The sequence below is a fragment of the Nomascus leucogenys genome, chromosome 1a, assembly GCF_006542625.1.
Source record: "Nomascus leucogenys isolate Asia chromosome 1a, Asia_NLE_v1, whole genome shotgun sequence".
NCBI classification, from domain to species: Eukaryota; Metazoa; Chordata; class Mammalia; order Primates; family Hylobatidae; genus Nomascus; species Nomascus leucogenys.
The window spans coordinates 44,757,621-44,780,915 of record NC_044381.1 but is presented as its reverse complement, the minus strand read 5'-3'; the positions used below and the strand labels follow the sequence as shown (position 1 = coordinate 44,780,915).

The 23,295-nt window shown below is 40.7% G+C and overlaps 2 protein-coding genes across 11 annotated transcripts in view; both read left to right on the top strand.

Moving 5' to 3' along the window:
* Nucleotides 1-1,002: 1,002 nt before the first annotated feature.
* On the top strand, nt 1,003-6,473 carry CKS2 (CDC28 protein kinase regulatory subunit 2). Its single transcript, XM_003281562.4, has 3 exons — nt 1,003-1,171; nt 4,964-5,091; nt 6,149-6,473. Exons 1-3 carry the CDS (start codon nt 1,113-1,115, stop codon nt 6,199-6,201), a joined length of 240 nt encoding a protein of 79 aa, XP_003281610.1. The 5' UTR covers nt 1,003-1,112; the 3' UTR covers nt 6,202-6,473.
* A 1,773-nt stretch (nt 6,474-8,246) lies between these two features.
* The window catches only part of SECISBP2 (SECIS binding protein 2), a 39,945-nt gene continuing 24,896 nt past the window's right edge, over nt 8,247-23,295 (top strand). For 3 of the 10 annotated variants that reach the window (XR_004028753.1, XM_003281560.3, XM_030807023.1), the window contains exons 1-7: nt 8,247-8,380; nt 9,422-9,567; nt 14,039-14,288; nt 14,509-14,650; nt 17,028-17,254; nt 21,434-21,512; nt 23,047-23,255. Coding sequence is in view for 9 of the 10 variants with exons in the window: in XM_003281560.3 (XP_003281608.2) it covers nt 8,345-8,380; nt 9,422-9,567; nt 14,039-14,288; nt 14,509-14,650; nt 17,028-17,254; nt 21,434-21,512; nt 23,047-23,255 (1,089 nt within the window). In the remaining variant the exon portion in view is untranslated. Of the gene's footprint in view, nt 8,381-9,421; nt 9,568-14,038; nt 14,289-14,508; nt 14,651-17,027; nt 17,255-21,433; nt 21,513-22,549; nt 22,681-23,046; nt 23,256-23,295 lie in introns of those variants that run through there. The other 7 variants (XM_030807202.1, XM_030807106.1, XM_030807159.1 and 4 more) reach the window with 5 other exon arrangements.

Below are 23,295 nucleotides of genomic sequence, written 5' to 3'. Positions count from 1 at the left end.
CCCTTATCCACGAATTAGCATTGTTACTCTTGGCCGCTGCAGAATATTATTTTATTCCCTCAAGCTTTCCATGGCTTGGGTCTGCCCTGGTTCTGAACATTAGGTTAGGCTACAGAAAGCATCCTGGGTCTCTGGCCCATTTATTTATTTCTTTGTGGAGACAGGGTCTGGCTCTGTTGCTCAGGCCTGTCTAGAACTCTTGGGCTCAAGCGACACTCCACCTCGGCCTCCCGAGTGGCTGGGACCACTGGCGCGCGCCGCCACCGCGCCGGCTCGGGGCCTCTCTATACGCGTGGCTCCGCAGGCTCCATTCTCCACACAGTCGTCTAGGGCGGCGCCAGTAACCCCCCGACGGGCCAGGCGGGAAGCTCAGCAATTGCACGAGGCGGCGGAACGGCCGGCTACGCAGGGCAGTCCGGGACACAGCCACGCCGCAGCCGCCCGGCGCCCCCCTCACCCAGCCGACCGCGCAGCCGCCCTCCCCCTCACACCGCAGAACATTTCTGCCTTTTACTACTTTTCAAAGTGGACCCAGGCTCCTGGCTCGAGCCTGAGGGAATATAAGGCGTCACGAGGACTGCCATCACCGCGCAAGGTCGACAGCTTCCGCTCAAAGCCCTGTGGCCCACGCTTCCGGGCTCGACCGACTACGTCATCACCAAACCCCGTGCTACCTCACTCCGCCTTCAGGTCCTCCGCCCCAACGGTTCCGTGTCCTGGAGCTTTCCACGTTCCTACGCACGCGGTCTGCGGCCATTAACGTCCCGACTTCGCCCTCCTCTTGCCACGCCCTTGCCAGTTAAGGGCTCTCCCGCCCCCGTGCCGTACCTATCTTCCCTCGGGCAACCTCGCAACAGATCTCTGATTGGCTGACCCGGGAAGCGAACTTCGCGAGGCGGCAGCGACGATAGGCTGACAGCCGGCCGACTTCCGCAGAAGGTGATTGGTCGGCGCTGCTGTCCAATCGGCGGCGGGCTGTCGGATTCAAATCGGGATCGTTGGGACTGTGGTCGTTAGTCTCTGGCGAGTCGCTGCCTTGGCCGGACGTGGGCTTTTCTGCTGTGCCCGCTCTTCGCGCTCTCTCGTTTCGTATTCTGCAGCGCGCCAGCAGGATGGCCCACAAGCAGATCTACTACTCGGACAAGTACTTCGACGAATACTACGAGTACCGGTGGGCGCCTTTCTCAGACCCGGAGCCGGCTCCCTCAGCCAGGGCTCCCGCGGGCGGGGCGACGCAGACATAGCAGGGTCGGGGGGGTCGGGGCCTGGGGGGCGGAGCCCAGGGCCGGAGGGCGAGAGCCGGGGTTTGGGGTCGCGGCCACCTGGCGCCCCGCGCAGTCGGCCATAGTTGGGTGCCTGGCCGCGCCCGGCCGGTTGGGCCTTTGTTCGGTGTGCGCGAAGGGTGAGGGAAGAGCGCCCACCGGGCCGCGTTTGAACCAGCGCAACTTGGCGGTCACGGGGTCCTCGGCGACGCGGAGTGACCATCCAGTCACTTTTCTCTCGGCCGTGGCGGAAGTAATTAGGCCGTTCAGTAACTGATTTCAGTTCCAGGTATTTGAACCAGTCCAGGAAAACCCACCTGGTGCCGTCCTTTTCCTTTAGCAACCGTGACACACTTTCCCTGTCGCTGACGGGGTGATGCAGCTTTTACTAGTTTGTGGTTTAGAACGGTCAAATGGTCATTTTCATCTGTTAACATGGAGGAACACTTTTTCTTGTTTTTGAAGTGAGTGGTATAAGAATAAGCTTTGCGGGCGACCCCCCGAAAAATCAGCTTGATGGGGATTCGGAAATGTTTACTGGGTATGGTGATTTGGGCCGTTATAGGTTGGCCGCAGTCATACAATTGAGGGCATTATTAAAGGAGTTTCATTTTAAGGCCGATTAAGAACTTGAGTGGACTTTGGGCATTGTTTTCTGCTAGTATACACTGGTCAAATTTTGGGCTTTGAGAAACTTTTGCGTTTGAGTCCTGAAGCAATGTACTAGAACATAGTGGCTGTAATCGATCAGTAAAATTAGACAAATTTTAAATGACCGTGTCCCCTTCCCCCAATTAAACTAGATTGGGGGAAAGCGGGTAGGGACATTTAAAATTTGTTGTCCTTATTGTATGCAGGACACTTCATTTAGGGCGTGGCTTCACAGAACAGTCAACCCCTTTTTCTTACTAGGTAGTGACTACAACGCTGCGTTCTGGGATACTACCAAGATTTAGGAGAGATAAAGCCCATGCCATCGTTGGCCAAATTGTGACCTTGTTTTCTGTCTGTTGCCTTTGTAGGTTAGATTTCTCCGAATGCTATTTAAGGAAGAAAGAACAAAACAGTGGGTGGTTTCTCTTTTTCTCCCCCTCCCTAGTAGCATGGAAGTCTGTTTTCACCTGAGGACTACTGAAGATTTCTATGGGTAGTAATAATTGCACCCTTTTGTATTCCTAGCTAGAAAAATAACGTTTTTCTGGCTGTAGGTAAATTTCAAGTAGATTGTGTTAACCTTACAGTAATAACAAACTATACAGTTCTAATCGTGTAATAATGCTGGCAGTGTTCAATTATGCGTTGTTAATCAAGAGCCCTATTGAGGATATCCAATAATGAACACAGTGTAAACCGTAATAACCTTACTAAAACCTAGAAAATTATTCTGAAACACATCTGGTGCCAAGTGTTTAGGATAAGGATTTAAGGGTTGGTACAAGTTTCTTTTAGGGTATAATATTGAAAATAAATGAAGCTATTTCTCAGACTTCTTTCTGATGGCAGTAGGTCGATTTTTTAGTTTTAATATAATCAAATGATTTGTGTGTGGTAATGTATAGAAGAAAGTTTACATATCTGAAGTGATCTATTTTAATCCAATAAAAATTAGAGCTGGTATTAATTGGCCAAGCCACTAACGTTTATGAAACAGGATAGTAATTTCCACAGATAATTTTAAAGGGGAAACTAGTGATAATATACCGCTAAAGCATGAGTCTAGGGTGGTTTGTATTAATATGTAATGATGCAGCATGCAGTGTAAATTTCAAAGGCTAGTATTTAATTTTTCCCAGTGTGCAGTTATCTCTATCTTTCTTTGATTTTTCTTAATTACAAACTTAATTTCCTAGTCCTTTTACGTAAGGGTCTTAATGTTTCTAAGGGAATAACAGTGAGTGCCCCCACCCCCACATCATGGAAGTCTGTTTTCGCAAGAGAAAAACTGTTAATTTCTCTGGGCAGCTTTACAAGTTAGTAATACTTGCACTATTTTGCATTTCAACTGAAATAAACGTTAGATTTTGGAAATAATTTTCCTTACATGTAGTTAGTTTGAAATCTCTGTGTGGCAAAATACAGGTAGAATCCTCATATGGTGTTGATGCTACTTAAACATTTTTCCTTTATAAAGAAACCCTGATGGAGGAGAGCCTATTTCCGTGTTTATGGAGAAGGGTGGTAACTTCTATCTAAATAACTCGTTGGTAGATTTATGTACTCTGTAAGTTTGATAGAAAAGGTACAAAAGCACTACATTTCTCTTTGAGAATAATCAACAACATAGAAGATAGAAATAAGATAACATTATTTGTAGAGCCTTAATAGTTAGATGTTAAAGCAGCATTTCAAGAATGTGGGTGATAACTGGTAAGAATTACAAAGAATCACCATATAGTTCACTGGAATTGATGAAAACTCTACAAATAATGGTAGTAAGCTATGACTTGGTGGCCTTAAGGCAATCTAGCAACATAATAGAATTTTTCTGAGGCTCACTTTGCCCTGCAGATAAATTGGTACTTAACCACAGACTAAAATTTAAGTTGATGACAGCTGGGTGCTTATAGTGGGTTAGGGGTTCAGTTTACTGTGTCTCAGAAAGTGACCAGATTGCACCTGATTCATCGCCAGCCAGCTGACTCACAGACAGGTATCTTATACTGGTTAAAAATTTGGGTTGGTGGTTATGGATGGTTCAGTATAAAACTGTTGGTACTACTGGAGATGGTAAACATCAAGCTGAGAATTGTGACTTTTATAAAGTCCTTTTTATGGTAATTGAGTAAAAATTCTTATTCAGTTTGGGGAAAGAGATTTGTTTGGCAAATCTTTGATAGAATGCTTTGGGATACCGTTAACAATGATACAGATTTGCTACAATTGTACATATTGATGGTTTAACTTTGAAGGTTATTCTATGCTTGCCTAAGAAACTGAACAATGTAAGTTTTGGATATAGGTCAGTAAATTAACTGGAAAACTGTGAGGTTGCACACAATGTGTATGTACAGTTAGTGGTTTTTTGTTTTTAATTTTGAACAAAGTACTTGAAGTATAAAGCAACTTCTGGAGCATACAAGGACTAGTAGCTACTACAAAGCTAGTGTTGAGTAAGAGGAAACCCAAATTAACTGTAACTTAGACTTTTTCGTTACATAAAAGTCTAATAATCTGGGGCAGGGATAACAGCTTTACAGTCAGGGACTAGGCTGGGTCTTTACCTCTTGTTGCTTTACTGTTCTCAATTTACAGTTGCTTCTATGGTCCTAAATTCCTGCTCTGGCTCCCTGATCGTATTAATGTGCATTCAACAAGAAGGAGAAAAGAGTTCAGCATGTTCTTTCCTTTTGAGAACACTTTTCATAATAAGTTACACGTTTTCTTATATCTTGTTGGCTTATGATTTGGAGGCTGGTAACCATATGTTCAACTTACATTTTGGGTTTCTATTCCTGAAGAAGATTAAGGCAACTGGTAAGCATTCTGTGGTAAGAGAAAAAGATTAATCCTTAGAAAAATGCCTTCTGCTTTTGGATTGTGTGCTCTTAGCACCCTAATTTGAACATAGGCCATCATATCAGAATTAAAGGTAGTAGAGTGCAGTTCTCAATATTAAAGCAACAGAGTTCCTAAAGGTACATGTATAAAGCGACAGTTGTAGAAAAGGCACTGGACTAACACTTGGCTGTATCTTTTAACAGGCATGTTATGTTACCAAGAGAACTTTCCAAACAAGTACCTAAAACTCATCTGATGTCTGAAGAGGAGTGGAGGAGACTTGGCGTCCAACAGAGTCTAGGCTGGGTTCATTACATGATTCATGAGCCAGGTAAGCTACGCTGTATTATAGTAAAGCAGTAATTGTTGAAATATTGGTGGTTATGGTTGTCAAAATTTTAAAAATATCATTGACAGTAAATGATATCTCAGAGGAGCTCTTCTTATAAGTTTTTTTTTTTAATGACTAATTTCTTGACTTTGGAGAGAGTTCCAATTTTATGGTAAATAAAATACCACAGGAGTGAAAGTAACACATTCTACTTGGAAAATAATGTAAAAAAAAAAAAAAAAGGTATTTTAAAATCTGTATTATTGTTAACAGTATCCCAAAGCATTTTATCATAAATATATCCCAAGACAAGTGTTCTTTTCTGTGTGTGGAAATTGATTTAATTTAAAGTGATTCTTCAGCCGTTTTAAAGGATATCTACCACATGAAGTTTAAATGAGGTAATAGCATATGAACTCAAATGTGCTTATGGGTACCTTATGCTATTTGGTATTAACCAAAAGTTTTTCAGGTATTAAATAGTAAACTCTACTAAAACTTTGTGGGTTTTCTAGACTAAAACAGTGTGGGTTAAATTCTATATTTGGATTATCAGTAAATCTAACAGCATTTATAATGCTTTGAACAAAATTTGAAGACATACTATAGAAGCTGAAGTAGGTGGAACTAAAACTATCTTCTACTCTGCTGTTAAAGAAAAACATTGCATCAAAAACTCTAAAAGGACTCATCACTTTCTTGGGATTGAGATACGTAATCCTATTAGAATTCAGTCCAGATAATACAAAAGCAACTGAAGAAGTTAAGTGTAGATTTCTGTGCCCCACCTATTGAAACAATCTATGGGGATGAGCGTTAGTATGAGATCCTGTAGGTAATTTGAAGGAGGTGTTTTTCCCTATAAAGAGGTAATCTTTTTACTTTTAGTCTATTCACTGTAGACAGTAACTTTGAAATAAAATTCATTTTAGATACCTCAAACCAGTTAATAGTGGCCTTAGTTTATTTTATTCTGGCTTAGTTGAGAATGCTTTTGAATTTCTGTTGAGTATATGAAAACCATAGTAAAATGATTCAAAACATTTTCTTTCCACAGAACCACATATTCTTCTCTTTAGACGACCTCTTCCAAAAGATCAACAAAAATGAAGTTTATCTGGGGATCGTCAAATCTTTTTCAAATTTAATGTATATGTGTATATAAGGTGGTATTCAGTGAATACTTGAGAAATGTACAAATCTTTCATCCATACCTGTGCATGAGCTCTATTCTTCACAGCAACAGAGCTCAGTTAAATGCAACTGCAAGTAGGTTACTGTAAGATGTTTAAGATAAAAGTTCTTCCAGTCAGTTTTTCTTTTAAGTGCCTGTTTGAGTTTACCTGTTACTTTTGTTCAATAAAGTTTGTATGTTGCATTTATCACTGTTTCAAGTTTTTGAGGTATATTTTCTTACAGTTAATTTGTGACTATTGAAATTGATTTCAGTGTTACAGTTTTAGCTCTGAGGAAGTTAACTTACCTTAAAGATCATGTTAAATGAGTTTAAAATAGCGTGGTATGATCTGGATACCATTTAATTCACTTAATGAAGAAATTAAGAACCAGGGATATGTTTAAACTAAAGCCAAAGTAGATTTTACCTCTTGGATTCCTGGAGAATTGTCTAGAACAGGAAAGCCCAAATTAATACTATCTGGGCTACTTCACTGGCCACTAGCGGTCTTGGGAGAAACCTCTTAACTTTTTTATCCTCTCCTACATTTCCAAAGTAGGGATAATGTTTAAAGTATCACCACATTTCTAAAAGTTCAAAAACACTGTAAAACACCTTTGCCTTTTTAGCTGCTAGGAAAGTGTTTTGGAGTTAATTATTCTAATTAATTGCTATGCTATAGAAACATCTTAAATGAGCAGCCAGCATACATCAGGTCCATTGGTTAAGAAAGGGTGTCTTTACACATGAGGGCAATAAATTTTGAAGGTTGTGATTAGCAGCATCCTAAAATCTACTGCCACTACCATAGGATGTGTCCAGGGTAACCAACAGAAACATGACAAAATCAAGTAAACTTCATTACACTTCTGGGTAGACCCAATAGTGCTGAAAGGAAGACGACAGCTACCCCTAAACTTCCAGCATAAATTCTTGCCAGACCAGACCCTAAGGTTCACTTCTGCTAGAGGCTGTGTAGTCAACTGAGACACACCGAGACAGAAATCTGAAAAAACTGGAGCTGCACCTGCCTTACTTGCTTGAAATACTTCGTATCCAATGGTAGAGTTAACGTCTGTGCAAAGGACAGGAAACCTACAATTTGCCTCAACCTAACCCCCACTCCTCAAATGGCCTATTTTGCTGACATTTTCTGTTCCTTAAATCCACTTGCACTTTCCTCCAAGCCTTTGAGTGAGAGGAAAGTTCCTCCTCCATCTATTGAAATCCACTCTGCATTCTTCCCTGTACTTTTGGTCAACCTCCTATCCCTGCCGCACCTTACATGTTTCTCACAGTATTTAACGAATTTGCTCTGTGTAGAACTTTTTTTTTTTCTCGTGAAAATTATACTATTCCATCTCTTGAACATGTCTTGGCACTTTTTTTAATTTTCGAAAGAAACCGAGCAATTTTTAAATTATTTTCTGTGGCTACTTCCAAACTTAGGGTTTCTGGAAATTTAGGATACCATTAAGAGTCTTGTAGGCTTTCCAGGTTTGTAGGACCTACAGGGTATGCAATTCCTGTAAGTCACCAATCTTGGGGACATTTTAGGGAAATGCAGTGGCGGGGGTGAGATTAATCTCGGCCTCTTCAGTTTCCTTATTAGTAAATCAATCTCCTCTTCAGGTGACTGCTCAAAGGTCACCTCAGCGAGAGGCCTTTCCAGACTACCCGCTCCTGTCCTAACGCTAAGACTCGTGAGGCCCAGGGGACAAGAGTAAATCACGGCCTAACTCTTGTTTCTAGTCGCTACTGCCTTGGTGGAGACTATCTCGGATATCCCAGCACTAAAAGACAGATCTGAGACTCCCGTAAGCTATGGTGAGTCCCCACCCCAGAGAACTCCTGGGGGTCCGCATTTCCCGCAAGCTCCCCACTGCCCTCCACGCGCTTCCCGCGCAGGTCCAGTGCCGCCGCCGCGTACTTCCGGCCGGAAGAAAGGGCGGGCTCTGTCGCTTTTCTTGACGCACTTCCTGGCGTCGCCTGCGAGGGCGGAACCGCTTTGTCTGTCCGGCCAGCCGACGGCCGGCTGCTGGCTTCCGTGACGCGGCCTCCTCCGCGCCTCGCGCCATGGCGTCGGAGGGGCCGCGGGAGCCCGAAAGCGAGGTAAGGGCCGCCCGGGCCGACGGGGGCGCTCTCGGCAGCCTCAGCCCGTCCGCCTGCCTCGTACTGGGGGCTCGGCCGGGCGGTGACGGGGCTGGTCCAGCGGGCGTGGGTGGATGCTGGTGACGGCACGGGAGCGCCCTAACGGGTGGCCGCGATCTTCGCGCCCCGCCCCGGGTCCGCCTTGGGGTGGTGGTCAGCGGCCGCAGACCCCGCCCACAGTTAGCGCCGCGTCTGTGGTGCGAGGTCACCCAGCGCAGTGACTGCGGCCCAGCCCCGCGCTCCGGGGCGGGGGGACTCTGGCGAGCTTCCCGCGCTCTTGGGAACGGATAGATTGTTTTAAAGGACCCTGCGTTTTTCTGAACGTCATTCTCCGCTCTACGTACTCAGCATTACCACTAGATGGAGCCCTGGCGATCGCGTGCATTATTTTTAGACCCATAAAATTCTCGGTGAAAGTAAATCTCTTACTACGTAACTAAAAACTAAAAGAAATCTTACTGAATTCAGATTTCAAAGGCTCGTGGTGATAATACTTTCTAGCAAAGCAAGGTCTGATATTTCAATAAAGCAAGACTTAGTGGTTCATGAGTAAAATGCATATGCTTTTGTGCAACTTTTTCAAGAAAATGTAATGGAAATAAACGTCTGCAGTGTGTTTTGGGTGCAGTAGTTAAACATTCCACGTGTATATTTGACTGCAGTAGTTGTACTGTGTGCAGTTCTATTATTTCTAAGTGAATCTGTGTTAAAAACACCCTTATTCCAAGATCTTAACTATATAATCTGTGTTAAATTTTATTTCCACTTGAATTGGTTGTCCTTATTTTTCACTTTTAATGTTTGAACTACTGCCTTTTCTAACAAAAAAAGCATCGGGGAGAAATCGTTAGCAAGCAGGTTCTTGTCTTTACGAGGCAGAAGTTTTTAAACAACATCGGGAAAATTTCTGGGGCTATTAGGAACGCCTCTTGGGTCTTTTTGTTTGTTTATATTTGCTTGATCTCTGAATGTTTGTAGCCAAAACCTCGTATTTTTCCTCAGGGCATCAAGTTATCAGCCGATGTCAAACCATTTGTCCCCAGATTTGCCGGGCTCAATGTGGCATGGTTAGAGTCCTCAGAAGCATGTGTCTTCCCCAGCTCTGCAGCCACATACTATCCGTTTGTTCAGGAGCCACCAGTGACCGAGTATGTATCTTTCTAAACGTCTTACCTAGGGGCTTACATTTTGGATTTAATGGTGATTAGACTTTCAAATACTCGGCGGTTGCTGCACTAAAGTTCTGCAGATGAGAGAATGCTCTTCAACCAAGAAGAGTCTGAGCTAGTAGCACAACTTAACTGTATCCTGTGCCAAAAACAGAAGCTTTAACTCCCCTTTTTTTCCTTCATACTCATTGTTATTTTCGGCAAAGAAATGGTAGAGACTGCATTGCATTTGTTAGTAAGAAATGCAGTTTCAGGCCAGGCGCTGTGGCTCACGCCTGTAATCCCAGCACTTTGGGAGGCCGAGGCAGGTGGATCACCTGAGGTCAGGAGTTCAAGACCAGCCTGACCAACATGGTGAAACCCCGTCTCCACAAAAATACAAAAATTAACCAGGTATGGTGGTGGACACCTTTAATCCCAGGTATTCGGGAGACTGGGGCAGGAGAATCCCTTGAACCCGGGAGGCAGAGGTTGCAGTGGGCCGAGATAGCACCACTACACTCAAGCCTGGTTGACAGAGTGAGACTCTGTCTCAAAAAAAAAAAAAAAAAAATCCCGTTTCAAGGTTCATTTGTTCATATGGTTTAAAAATATATCATATATCTAATGGGAGATGAAATGTGGAGGGAAGGGCAAAGGAAGGACCAAATAAACATACTCCTCCTTTTTAAGGTTAACATTTTAAAATCTTGTTGAGGGAAGGGGAGGGGACTAGCAACCATAGCTGCCTCTGTGTGGATAATTTTTTTGGAAATTGTTGACTTTTGCTTTCCACCATTTTACTTTATATCTGTTATATGGAGATGAATTTTACACATTTCAGGTTTAAGTTCTTCTAAATTTGAGTTGAAAGAAGGTTTACATTTTTCCTTACATTTTCTTTTCCTTCTTAAGATTCGTTCTCTAGGTTTACAAAATGGCTTCCTCTTGTAGCTGAATTTAGATAAAAAAGTATTAATCTTTGACGTAATTGTGTAGATTTATTTGTAGATCTAGTTTTAAGATTTGCATCAGGTGTAGTTCTAAGAATCCTTGTGGTTTTTTCTTCTTTGATATGATTCCAACTTGTTTCCTTTTATTTGTGCCTACATGGTGTAATTAAAAATAGTTTGTACTGTATATAAATTCTAGAATTATATTTGCAAGAATGATAATTGTAATGAATAAGAAAATGATTGAGTTGTCTGTTGTATTTAGGAAATACTGAAAGTTGTATTTTTTTGACGAAAGTTGAAACACTACCTTTATGTGCTGGAATTTGGTCTTTAGTAGGAATACTCTTATTTTTCCACTGTATTTCATCCATTATTTTGGCATGGGTCTCACTTGAGTGTTCCCTACCTTGAGTGTCTCACATAACAAAATACAAAAATACATCTCAGTGACAAGAACTCAAAGCCATCTGCTAGGTGGTATTTAGTTACTCAAAATAGTGGTGGTAAACATTCACATGTCTAAAGCAACATTTTGGCAGTAACATGAGTGGAGACTAATCAGAGACTCAAGAATGGGCAGTGCTGAATTTAAAAATTAGTTTTCTTGGCCGGGCGTGGTGGCTCATGCCTGTAATCCCAGCACTTTGGGAGGCCAAGGCGGGTGGATCACGAGGTCAGGAGTTCAAGACCAGCCTGACCAACATGGTGAAACCCCATCTCTACTACAAAAATACAAAAATTAGCCGGGTGTGGTGGCAGGCGCCTGTAATCCCAGTTACTCGGGAGGCTGAGGTAGAGAATTGCTTGAACCTGGGAGGTGGAGGTTGCAGTGAGCCAAGACTGCGCCAGTGCACTCCAGCCTGGGCAACAGAACAAGACTATGTCTGGAAATAAAACAAAAACAAAAAAAAAAAACAAGTTTTCTTAACTCTTCTTTTTTAGCTTTGGTTTATGACCAAGAAAAGTATTCATGCCTGGCAAGAAAACAAGGATAAGGAAGGCATTAAGTTGAAGAGGAAGAGTTAGAAAGGAAAAGAGCCTTTAAAGTGGGGATGAAATAATGAGACTTCACATGGTTGAGAATTGATTGGGCAATTCTAATATAGATTAAAAATTGCATTGCTATAGTCAGATTACATGTAAATGGAGATCTGTTGCTGCTGTGACAAAAGGAATAGAAGTTTCTGAAACAACTATTTCCTCTTTCTTACTTGTTCAACTACATAGCATCTTAAGTCATCTTTGTCTGTCCCCTTCCCTCATCTGTCCTTAAAGAAGGTATAGTAACCTTTTACAGAATCTGTCCTCCTCCAGTACCTTTCACAGTGCACTCAAAGATGCTCATTTATTCATTTGGAATTAATTATTGAAAGTCTTCCATAGTTTTGAAGTGATGGAGATGAACATGAACATACCAGACTCTTCCATATTTATGTTATAGGACAAGACAAAGAAATCAGAAGTAGTCTGATAGATAACATTTGCCATGTTTGGAAAATACCGATTATTTACTGATGCAATGAACAAATTTGCCTATGCAAACAAAATAAGTTTCTTCCAAGTAATGTCCATTGTCATGTTACATCCTTTGTGAAAAGTCCTGTGCAACCTGTGTATGAGGGTGTGTGCCTTTTGTTTGGGTATTATTGTATACTTTCACTTCTTTCATGGTTTCTACAATCCATGAGGTGGCAGGCAAATGTAATGTTATTTTTGCACATAGGAAACTGAAGCTAGAAATGTCTGTTCATGCTAATTCAAATAGGTAGCACCAGAACCAGAATTAACGTGCTGTTCTCCAGAATTGCTACTGCTATTGACAAGAGGTAGTTGAGCATTTTCACCATCTGTCAATATACTGTGAAAATTTTAGTACCAATTGATGCTTTTGAGTTAAAGCAGATCAGCTATGAGAAGAACTAGTGGTATACAACATCGTACAGCTGAGCACGTGGCTTGGTGGGTGGAGGAGAAACTGCATCCCCTTTGGGTCGAAGGGACCATGTGCATGATATGTTTGCGAGATAGTAGAGAAATAAAGTGATAATTTTGGGGGGAAGCTGTAAGTAGATTGGAAGCCTGCATAGTACAGCTGAAAAGTTTTAGGTTTGCTGGGTAGGCAATAGGGAACTTTTGGTAGTGTCTTAAATGGGGTTATTGTAATTACTCCTGAATTTCGGAAAGATTTTTAAAGAAGAGGGGCTTGAAGGCTTTGACCAGGTTCTAGGCACTGGAAATAGTAAGGAAACTACATGAGAGAATTGTTGAAATAAAAAAGAACCCCATGATTGTCCGTACAGGTTTTGGTGGGAAAGATGTTACAAAAATATTCGGTTGAATACATGGAAATAATTTTAGGATCATCCATGAGAACAGAAGTTGTAAATGGGGCTGTTTTGGGGAATGGATGTTAAATCTGGGATTTATATGTGCGGAATCGGGAAAAAGTGAAATAGTAAGTGGAAATGACCTGAAAGTTGGAGATGGAGGCCTGGACTAGGGAAGGTGCTGGATTGTTTATATTTATGTCAAGTCCTAAGCAGAAAGATAAGAGGTTCTGACTCAGAATGTGTCAGATGGGTGAGATAAGGAGGGTGCAGAGGAGACTGCACCAGGGAAAGAGTCAGAGATAGAGCCTTGGAGGGCAGGTGAGAGCCAGGTGAGCAAAGTCATGTGATATGACTTGAAAAGGCCAGGGAGCTTTTCAAGTCATGTGATGGTCAAGCCAGACCCAACAGGTGCCTGGAAGAAGAGGCAAAAAGGAGGTCCTGGGAGACCTGGAAGCCATTGGTGGGAAAGGGGCAAAGGGAAGTGGAGCCAGAAGTATCAGCTTTCATGGGAAAAAGGTTGAAACCTGTAGCCTTGTATCAAATTGGCTAAAAAAGAAAAATTAGTGTTAAATTATATTTTGGTTTAGTCTAGCAGCTTGGGATAAATTGAGGCAATAGCAACTTTCAAAGCTGTTGTCCATCTGTTAGTAAAGTGTGTAGTTTCCATCCACGGTGCTGTGCAGTGTCTGCTTTGTGCTCTGGCCCTGTTAGCAAAGCGCAGGATGTCATGGTGGGCTTGGAGCAGGGAAGGGCTGGAGAAAACCATTTGCAGGAGCCCTGATGGAGGCATTGCAGGCTGTTGGGTCTCCCCCGAGCAGAGAGAATGGTCTTTAGGGGCATTTTGGCCAGGGTTGCTGGGAGAGGCTTTCCTAAATACTTGGTAGCAGTTGAGTGAAAAGCTGCTGGAGCATCTTCAGGCTCTGTTGATGTTTCTTACGGACTTCCAGCTCATTAATAAAAAAAATAGAGTCAACATCTTTCTTTGCAGGGCGAGAAAGAAATTCTCAGATTTTACTTGGCTTTTAATTAGGGATTATTTCAATGCTAGAGTGAATGGTCTCAAAAATATTAAATGTTAAGTTTGAATTAGTTACAGAAAACCTTGAAAAAATTTGAATTAATTACAGAAAAGCTTCTTGGTTTGCAGTATGAAATCTACAACTAAAGTTTACACTTTTTACTTAGGCAGAAAATATATACTGAAGACATGGCCTTTGGAGCTTCAACTTTTCCACCTCAGTATTTATCTTCTGAGATAACTCTTCATCCATATGCCTATTCTCCTTATACCCTTGACTCCACACAGAATGTTTACTCAGTGCTTGGCTCCCAGTATCATTATAACCAACCCAGTTGTTACCAAGGGTTTCAAACAGTGAAGCATCGAAATGAGAACATGTGCCCTCTCCCACAAGAAATGAAAGCTCTGTTTAAGGTGAGTAATGATGTTGTTTTGTTGTGTCCTTCAGTTGGTTGCTTTAATGTTTAAAATGTAAAGAAATGGTAAATTTGTACATTATATTTAAGTATTATGTATTTTTTTGTATTTAACCTTTTAAAAAATGATTGAATTGTGAATACTTAATATTTTGCTACTTTAAACCTTTTTTATAGTGGTGGTTTTATTTCATGTTGCTTTTTAATCTTTTCTGCAGAAAAAAACCTATGATGAGAAAAAAACGTATGATCAGCAAAAGTTTGACAGTGAAAGGGCTGATGGAACTATATCATCTGAGATAAAATCAGCTAGAGGTTCACATCATTTGTCCATTTATGCTGAGAATAGTTTGAAATCAGGTAAAAATAACCGACAATGTAATATAATGTGAGCCTACTCCATGTGCCCGAGAAACATTCCTGCTGTGTATACAGCTGTTTCTATGGGCTTGTTCATTGTAACTACTCCAAGAAATGAGACCTGGGTCTGACACAGCTTAGGGCGTCGGACTTCCTGAGCAATTCTAGAGGTCTTTCTTCCCAGGAATGGGATTATTATTTGGTACCTGTTGCATTGTGGGATCTTAAGTGCCTATAATTTGTATTACTTGGTATATACATTTTTCTCTTTTCATTGACTTCACTCATAAACCGTCTGGTACAAGGGACGTTTATTAACTGTAGTAACTCTGGTCTTAAAATTAAATGAGGGGCTTCATGTAGCTACAGCCTACCTTATCCATTGCATTTCAGGAAAAAGATGGGAAAGAGGTTATGCGTTTTATGCTACCTGCTTCCCTCTAGTTTATTCCAGCAAACTGAAAGATGGAAAGTTTACTAGCACAGAAAATTCATTAGAGTCCCTTTAAATTTGCAATACTATAAAATGTCTAAAAAGAATAATTAAAATGCCCAGCTGCACAATCAGGTTAAGCTAGCTATTTCATCAGCCTTAGAATTATAGTCATGCCTCACTTACTGACGGGGACACATTCTGAGAAATGTGCCATTAGGTGATTTCGTCATTGCGGGAACACTTAGAGTGTACTTACACAGACCTAGATGGTATAGCCGACCACCTAGCTAGGCTATATGATATAGCCTATTGTTCCTAGGTTATAAACCTTTACACCATATTGTTGTACTGAATACTGTAGGCAGCTGTAAAATAGTGGTAAGTATTTGTGCATCAAAGTATAGAAAAGGTACAGCAAAAATATAGTAAAAAGATGCAAAATGTTTTACCCGTATAGGGCACTTACCATGAATGGAGCTGGCAGAACTGGAAGTTGCTCTGGGTGATTCGGTGAGTGAGTGGTGGGTGAGCATGAAGGCCTAGGGCGTTACTGTACACTGTTGTAGACTTTCTAAACATTGTACACTTAGGCTACATGAAATTTATAAAAGTATTTTTTTCAATAATTAACCTTAGCTTACTGTAACTTTTTTAGTTTATAAATTTTTAATTTTTTAACTTTCTGACTCTTGTAATAACACTTACCTTTTGTAATAAAACACAAACATGCAGAAAAACCAAAAATAACTTGGCTTGGACAAAAATATTTCCTTTCTTTACATCCTTATTCTATAAGCTTTTTTCTGTTAATTTTTTTTTTTAACTTTCTACACTTTTTAATTAAAAATGAAGACACAACCACACACATTAGCCTAGGCCTGTACAGGGTCAGAATCATCTGTATCACTGTCTTCCACCTCCACATATTGTCCCACTGGAAGGTCTTCAGGGACAGTAACACGCGTGGAGCTGTCATCTCCTGTGATAACAATGCCTTGTTCTGGAATCCCTCCTGAGGGACATGCCTGAAGCTGCTTTATACTTAAGTTTTTCTTTTGTCGTTTTGTGTTTTTTTTTTTTTTTTTTTTTGAGACAGAGTCTCACTGTGTTACACAGGCTGGAGTGCAATGGCGCCATCTTGGCTCACTGCAACCTCTGCCTCCCAAGTTCAAGCAATTCTTGTGCCTCAGCCTCCCAAGGATTACAGCCTCCCAAGTAGCTAGGGGGCATGCGCCCCCACACCCAGCTAATTTTTGTATTTTCGATAGAGTTGGGGTTTTACCATATTGGCCAGGCTGGTCTGGAACTCATGGCTGCAAGTGATCTGCCTGCTTCAGCCTCCCAAAGTGCTGGGATTAAGGCGTGAGCCACCTTGCCCTGGCCAAATTTTTCTTTTGTAAGTAGAGGGAGTATATACTCCAAAGATAAAAAGTATAATACATACATAAACTAGTGACATAGTTGTTTATTATTATCGAGTATTATGTACTGTACATCATCACATGTACTATACTTTTATATGCCTCTTAGCTCAGTAGGTTTGTTTACACCAGCATCACCACAAATGTGAGTAATTGCACCATGACATTACCAGTAGACAATAGGAATTTTTCGGCTTCATTACAATCTTATGGGGCTGTTGTATACATAATCCATTGTTGACCGGACCATCATTATGTGGCGCATGACTGTACATACTCCTAAAATGTACAGTGCATTTTGGTTTTTCTGCACGATGGCCCAACCAGAGTGATTGATACTTATGGTCATTTAAACTTTATACTTTTACAAAGGAAGGTGAACAATACTGGTAAGAGTTATGGTGTTTTGACAACAACCTGTTGCATCAATAGCAATACTCTTTGTACTCTGCAATTTTTGCTTGAGTACTGGTCATCAAACAGTAACTAAATTTTTACTCTTTTAATTTTGTAATTACAGATGGTTACCATAAGCGAACAGACAGGAAATCCAGAATCATTGCAAAAAATGTATCTACCTCCAAACCTGAGTTTGAATTTACCACACTGGACTTTCCTGAACTGCAAGGTGCAGAGAACAATATGTCAGAGATACAGAAGCAACCCAAGTGGGGACCTGTCCACTCTGCCTCTACCGACATTTCTCTTCTAAGAGAAGTAGTAAAACCAGCTGCAGTGTTATCAAAGGTGAGGTGAGGGTTTCTCTCTACCTTTTCTTTTTCCTTGGTACACACTTTTTAAATTGTCTCACCTCAAACATTACACATTAAATCTTGCTGTGGGCTTTGATGTCCATGGAGCTGGGAAGGATGTATTGGGGGAAGCCTTTCATTGTGCACTTAGATAACCTTCTTTGTTTGAACAGTTTATAATGAGGCTGTAACATCTAGTGCAGCTATTGTTTAATTTGTGTGTGTTTTTTTTTGAAATGGAGTCTCGCTCTGTCACCAGGCTGGAGTGCAGTGGCACGATCTCGGCTCACTGCAACCTCCGCCTCCTGGGTTCAAGCAATTCTCCTGCCTCAGCCTCTCGAGTAGCTGGGACTACAGGCGCACGCTGCCACGCAGGCTAATTTTTTTTTTGTATTTTAGTAGAGACGGGGTTTCACCATGTTGCCCAGGCTGGTCTTCAACTCCTGAGCTAAGGCAATCCGCCCACCTGGGCCTCCCAAAGTGCTAGGATTATAGGCGTGAGCCACCCACGCCACTGCGCCTGGCTGTAGCTATTGTTTTAAAAGAATCACCTAGTATACCTTTTTTTTTTGCGGGGAGGGAGTCTCACTCTGTCGCCCAGGCTGAAGTGCAGTGGCGCGATCTTGGCTTCTTGGCTCACTACAATCCCTGCCTTCCGGGTTCAAGCAATTCTCCTCCCTCAGCCTCCTGAGTAGCTGGGACTACAGGTACATGCTACCACATCTGGCTAATTTTGTTGTATTTTTAGTAGTGATGGGGTTTCACCATATTGGTCTGGCTGGTCTCAAACTCCTGACCTCAGGTGATCCACCTGCCTCGGCCTCCGAAAGTGCTGGGATTACAGGCTTGAGCCACCGTGCCCAACCTAGTATACTCCTTTTTATATGGTAGCTGAAAGGTATTGTGGTTGCTCAGAAGGGAAAGGTTCTAACAGAGTCTAGCTGCTTTGGCAGCCCATTTTCAACACACTACTTCTAACATGCTGATAGCACTTTTTCCAATACAGAAAAAAAAAGACTTTTTTAAAAATTGAAATACATTAAGTCCTCACATAATGTTGTCAATAGGTTCTTGGAAACTGCAACTTTAAATGAAAGGCTGTATAGTAGGTCCTCCAGTAACATTTTCTTCACCATCATTTCATTATGATGGTGATGAAAAAAAGGAATTGGTTTTGTTTTATGTTGTTTTGTTTAAAGTCACAGTTTCCAAGAACCTGTCCATGGTGCTAAGTGAGGACTTAACTGTAGTAATATTTAAAACTGCATAGTGTAACTTCTGAATTTTCCAGGCTTTTATCTACATCTTTGTCTTGTTAATGATGCAGCAAATTCAGGAAAACTTATTACAGCAGGTATTTCACTTTGTTCAACATTTGATCTCAAATTTTTAGTCCACCAAGTTGAGGCATTTCTCTCAAATGGATTGATTTGAGACTTCGAGGAAGAAATAGTGTCTGGTTAGTAGTTCCTAAAATGGCTTCTGATGAATTTCCACTGAAGGAGCAGTGGAGTACATGCCAGTACGAAGGCAAGCAGAAAGAAGAAAGATAAAGAAAACAGGCCTCACCCATTCACTTTACCTCTTGAATTGAGAAAGGATTTGTTTCCTGCCCTTGGACTTCTGTTAGGTGCCTGGACACTAAGGCCTGAAGGCTCAGTGACAGTTGTTGGTAATGTGCAGAAGATACGCCATTGTGTAGCAGTTTGCATGCAGGACCCTCATACAGTTGTACCCTCCCACTGTTGTAGCATGGTGCTTTCCTGTCAAAGAGCTGGGAGAAGTCAGGCCAACTGATGGCTATCTAAAAAATCATAGTTCCATCTGGCCTGCTCCAGGGGCTCCAGGCTGGGTTTGTGCGGTAGCTGAATAGCCACAGGGCTCCCGGTCTTCATCACGTACAGCTCTCATGAGTGTCCTACAGAAGTAGTCCAGGATGCTGTGTAAGCCTCAGGGTCGGCTCGTGGAGTGAGCAGGAGTGTGACTGGTGTTTTATATCAAGGTCACTTGTTACATGTGACTGTTAATGTGTTTGAACATATGAAGTAAGATAGAAGATATACCTACTGATTGCTCTATTAATAGAGTCACATACACTCTTGAAGTATGTGTGGGCTTTTTAAAAATTTATTTTCCTTCTAAAAGAAACTTTTTCCTGATGATATTAGTAATGTCTGTAAATGACAAAAAATATATATATTTGTCTGAAATTGTACAACCAAAAGAAAAGCATGCTTAACACATACTCTTTTAAAAATGGTCTATTGTGGGAATTTCCTTCACCTAGAGATTATAAATACGTACAGTCTTATGTTTGAATTGTTTAAAACTTTGTTGGTATTTTTTCCATGTCATTAAGTATTTTTTGAAAACGACTTGCATTGGGTCTCTCATACTGATAGGTATAATTTATTTAACCATTCTTGAACAGGTAAGCTATTTCTAATTTTTTATTGGCCTTGGTGAGCATAAAAGTTATGTTTACTAAAAGAGCAGGCTGTGTTTTAATATTATTTTTTATTCCTGGACTCGTTATGAATTGGCAAATGGGTAAATTTGTGAAGCATATGAATTTTAAAAATTATTTTAAGTCCATTATCTACTTAATGGATTCAACTTTGAATCTTTTAATTTACTTTTACCTCTGGTGTTAGTCACTTGGAGGAGCCTTTTAATATACTTGACCCCCCCATACACATAGCGTCATTATATGTCTTATGTTTAATAAGTGAGACAGCTTTCTGTCTTCGTAAAACAGGGCATACATTGCAGGCTTACATTTGTTGTCTTTGTAGACATTTTGATGGACTGTTGAACTTTGGTGTGTGGGCCTAGTGAATGATGGCTTTCGCATTTACATGGAATCATTGCAGCTTTAAGAATTGTGTGGTGCATCTGTGCCAACTTGGAAAGTTTGTCAGTAGTATGTTAAAGTTTTTTTAAAAGTTGCCACAATATTATGTGTGGTGTGATTCCATTATGGGAATCCATATAAAAATATAATACACAAATGTTTATATCATAGGCAAAGAAGTAGAAGGATACTAATGAAGCTACAGATGTGGGTGGTGTTTTCCTCTAGGGAGTGAGATTTGGTTGAAGGAAGTAATTTAACTTTTCACTTTATGTACTTATATATTTTGGAATTTTAATTAGCATATATTTTGCAGATTTTAAGAATAGCAAAGGAAGCTATATTTTAAAATTAAGTGATTGCTTTGAATTTGAAATGGAAAGTAACTGCTTTGGCTTTTTTAAAAAAATAGATTTTATGTTCGAGAGCAGTTTTAGGTTCACAGCAAAGTTGAAAGGAAAGTACAGAGATTTCCCATATGCCCCTTGCCTGCACACACACACACACACACACACACAGCCTCCTTCATTATCAACATTTTGTGCCAGAGTAATGCATTTGTTACAATTGATGACCTGCATTGACATGTCATCATCACCCAAAGCCCATCATTTGCATTAGGGTTCACTGTTGGTGTTGTAATTTCTAAGAGTTTGGGGAAATGCATAATGATGTGTGTCTACCAGAGTAGTATGGTACAGAGTGGTTTCACTGCCCTAAAAATCTTCTGTGCTTCACCTGTTTATTCCTCCCTCCCCTCAACCCCTGCTAACTACTATCTTTTTATTGTCTCCACAGTTTTGTCTTTTCTAGAATGTCATATAGTTGGAATCATATAATATGTAGCCCTTTTAGATTGGCTTCTTTCCTTAGAAATGTGCATTTAAGTTTCTTCCATGTCTTTTCATGGCTTTGGTAGTTCATTTCTTTCAAGGGTCCATAATAGTTCATCATCTGGATATACCACAGTTTACCTATTCACCTACTTAAGGACATCTTGGCTGCCTCCAAGTTGTGGCAGTTATGAGTAAAGCTGCTATAAACATCCGTGTGCAGGTTTTTGTGTGTACATAAGTTTTCACCTCCTTTGGATAATTACCAAGGAGTGCATTGGCTAGATCATATGGTAAGAGTATGGTTAGTTTTATAAGGAATTGCTAAACTATTAAATATCTCCCAAAGTGGCTGTATCATTTTTCATTCTCACCAGCAATGAATAAGGATTTCTGTTGTCAAAGTGTTCTGGATTTTGATGTGTAGTGTTATCTCCTTGTTTTAGTTTGCATTTCTCTGATGACATCTAATGTGTTTGCTTTTTAGGGTGAAATAGTGGTGAAAAATAACCCAAATGAATCTGTAACTGCTAATGCCGCTACCAATTCTCCTTCATGTACAAGAGGTAAAAGTGGCTGCAAAAATATTAATTTTTAAAATGTCAATATATTCTAAGTTCATTTTTAACCCCAGTGCAGTTGAAATGATTTTTGTTGTAAAGCCTCAAGACAGCTAATGAGTTGTGGGTAACCTAACATCAATGTTAGTTTGGAAAGTTAAGTAAATGAGATCCCACATGCACACACAAAGAGTATAAAATAAGAGACAAGAATTCTAAGTGAAGTACACATCCCGTTCAGTGAGAAATTTTATGAACTCAGCAGTGACTACTTCCTTTAGTATTGCCTATTCTCAAAAGTTTTTGAGAACCTTAAAGATTGAGAACCTCAAAGAGCTCTTGTTTATTTGGGTGATACCTGTCAACATTTGCCCTATTCAAAGTTCAAACAAATTTGCTTAAAAATAACAATAATAAGCATATTGCATTTTAAGATAGCATATTTTTAGGAAAACCATTTTTCAAAATTAAAAAGCTGTGGTGCAGAGAGCAGCCTTGCTTTCCACTTGTGCAGCTCTGCCATCTGGCTCTGTAGATCTGCCGTGGCATTCACCTGCCTCATGGTCCTGCCTCATACAGCATTTGGAAGACTCCCAGGTGTTCTCGTGAGAGAGGGAGAGTAAGGAAGGCAACTAATGCATTTGTACTCCAGAACGGTTTTGACTCCATAGACACCTACAAGGGTCATGGGAGCCTCCTGCCACACTGTAAGGACTGCTCATCTGTCCTGTCCTGGCCAGGAAGTAATATATTCAGAGAGAGTTCCATGTACCCTGCTTTGAAATTTTTACAGTAGCTTGTCCTAACAGAGACATTTTTACAAAATGATTCCAAATTTATTCATAGGGTATTTTCTTTTGTGTTCTCATGTTTGATATGTATGTGGTTGAGTAATGATCTGTACTTCACAGGCTGCTCTGAGGATGTGTAGTTCTCTAGTGAGGGGAACAGTCTGTTTTACCCTTGGGGGTAGCCACAGGCTGCTGACAGGTGTTCACCTGCCTATGTCCTGATAGATGTCTTTTTGTTTTGTCTGTATATAGAGTTTCATGGGCACCTAAAGGAGTAGTGTTGCTGTACTTATGCCTCTGTTCTAAAAGAAATAAATTACCAGTTATTGTGATAGCTGAAGTCTAGTGATCTTTGACTTCTGATGTTAAAGGTACACTTCAAGGTTAGTAGGGCCAAAATTTGATCTTTAGTTCGTTAATTCTGTGTGCTTGCCACGTGGACATTTATTGTGGATTGTTGTTTTTTAACTAAAACTACTGTTTGTCTACCCACTTCCAACCCCCAGGTTAAAAAACCAGTTTCCAGGAAAATTAACCTTACAAGTTAAAAGGGAAAAAAATGCAGCATGCATGCCCCAAGAATAAAAACAAGTTTAGTGATTATTGTGGTTTCCAAGAGGATGTTTTAAATGATAGCCTACATTTAATGATGCTCTGAGCAGTTACCTCATGTAATGCATGTTTGAGTAACTAAGGAATTTCTATTTTACCTTTGAGATTGTTCAACAATTTTGGTTATCTTTGAGCAGAGTTATCTTGGACACCAATGGGTTATGTTGTTCGACAGACGTTATCTACAGAACTGTCACCAGCCCCTAAAAATGTTACTTCTATGATAAACTTAAAGACCATTGCTTCATCAGCAGATTCTAAAAATGTTAGTATACCATCTTCTGAAGCTTTATCTTCGGATCCTTCCTACAACAAAGAAAAACACATTATTCATCCTACCCAAAAGGTACGTGTCACTAGAGACAGAAAGTAGGATGGTGGTTGCC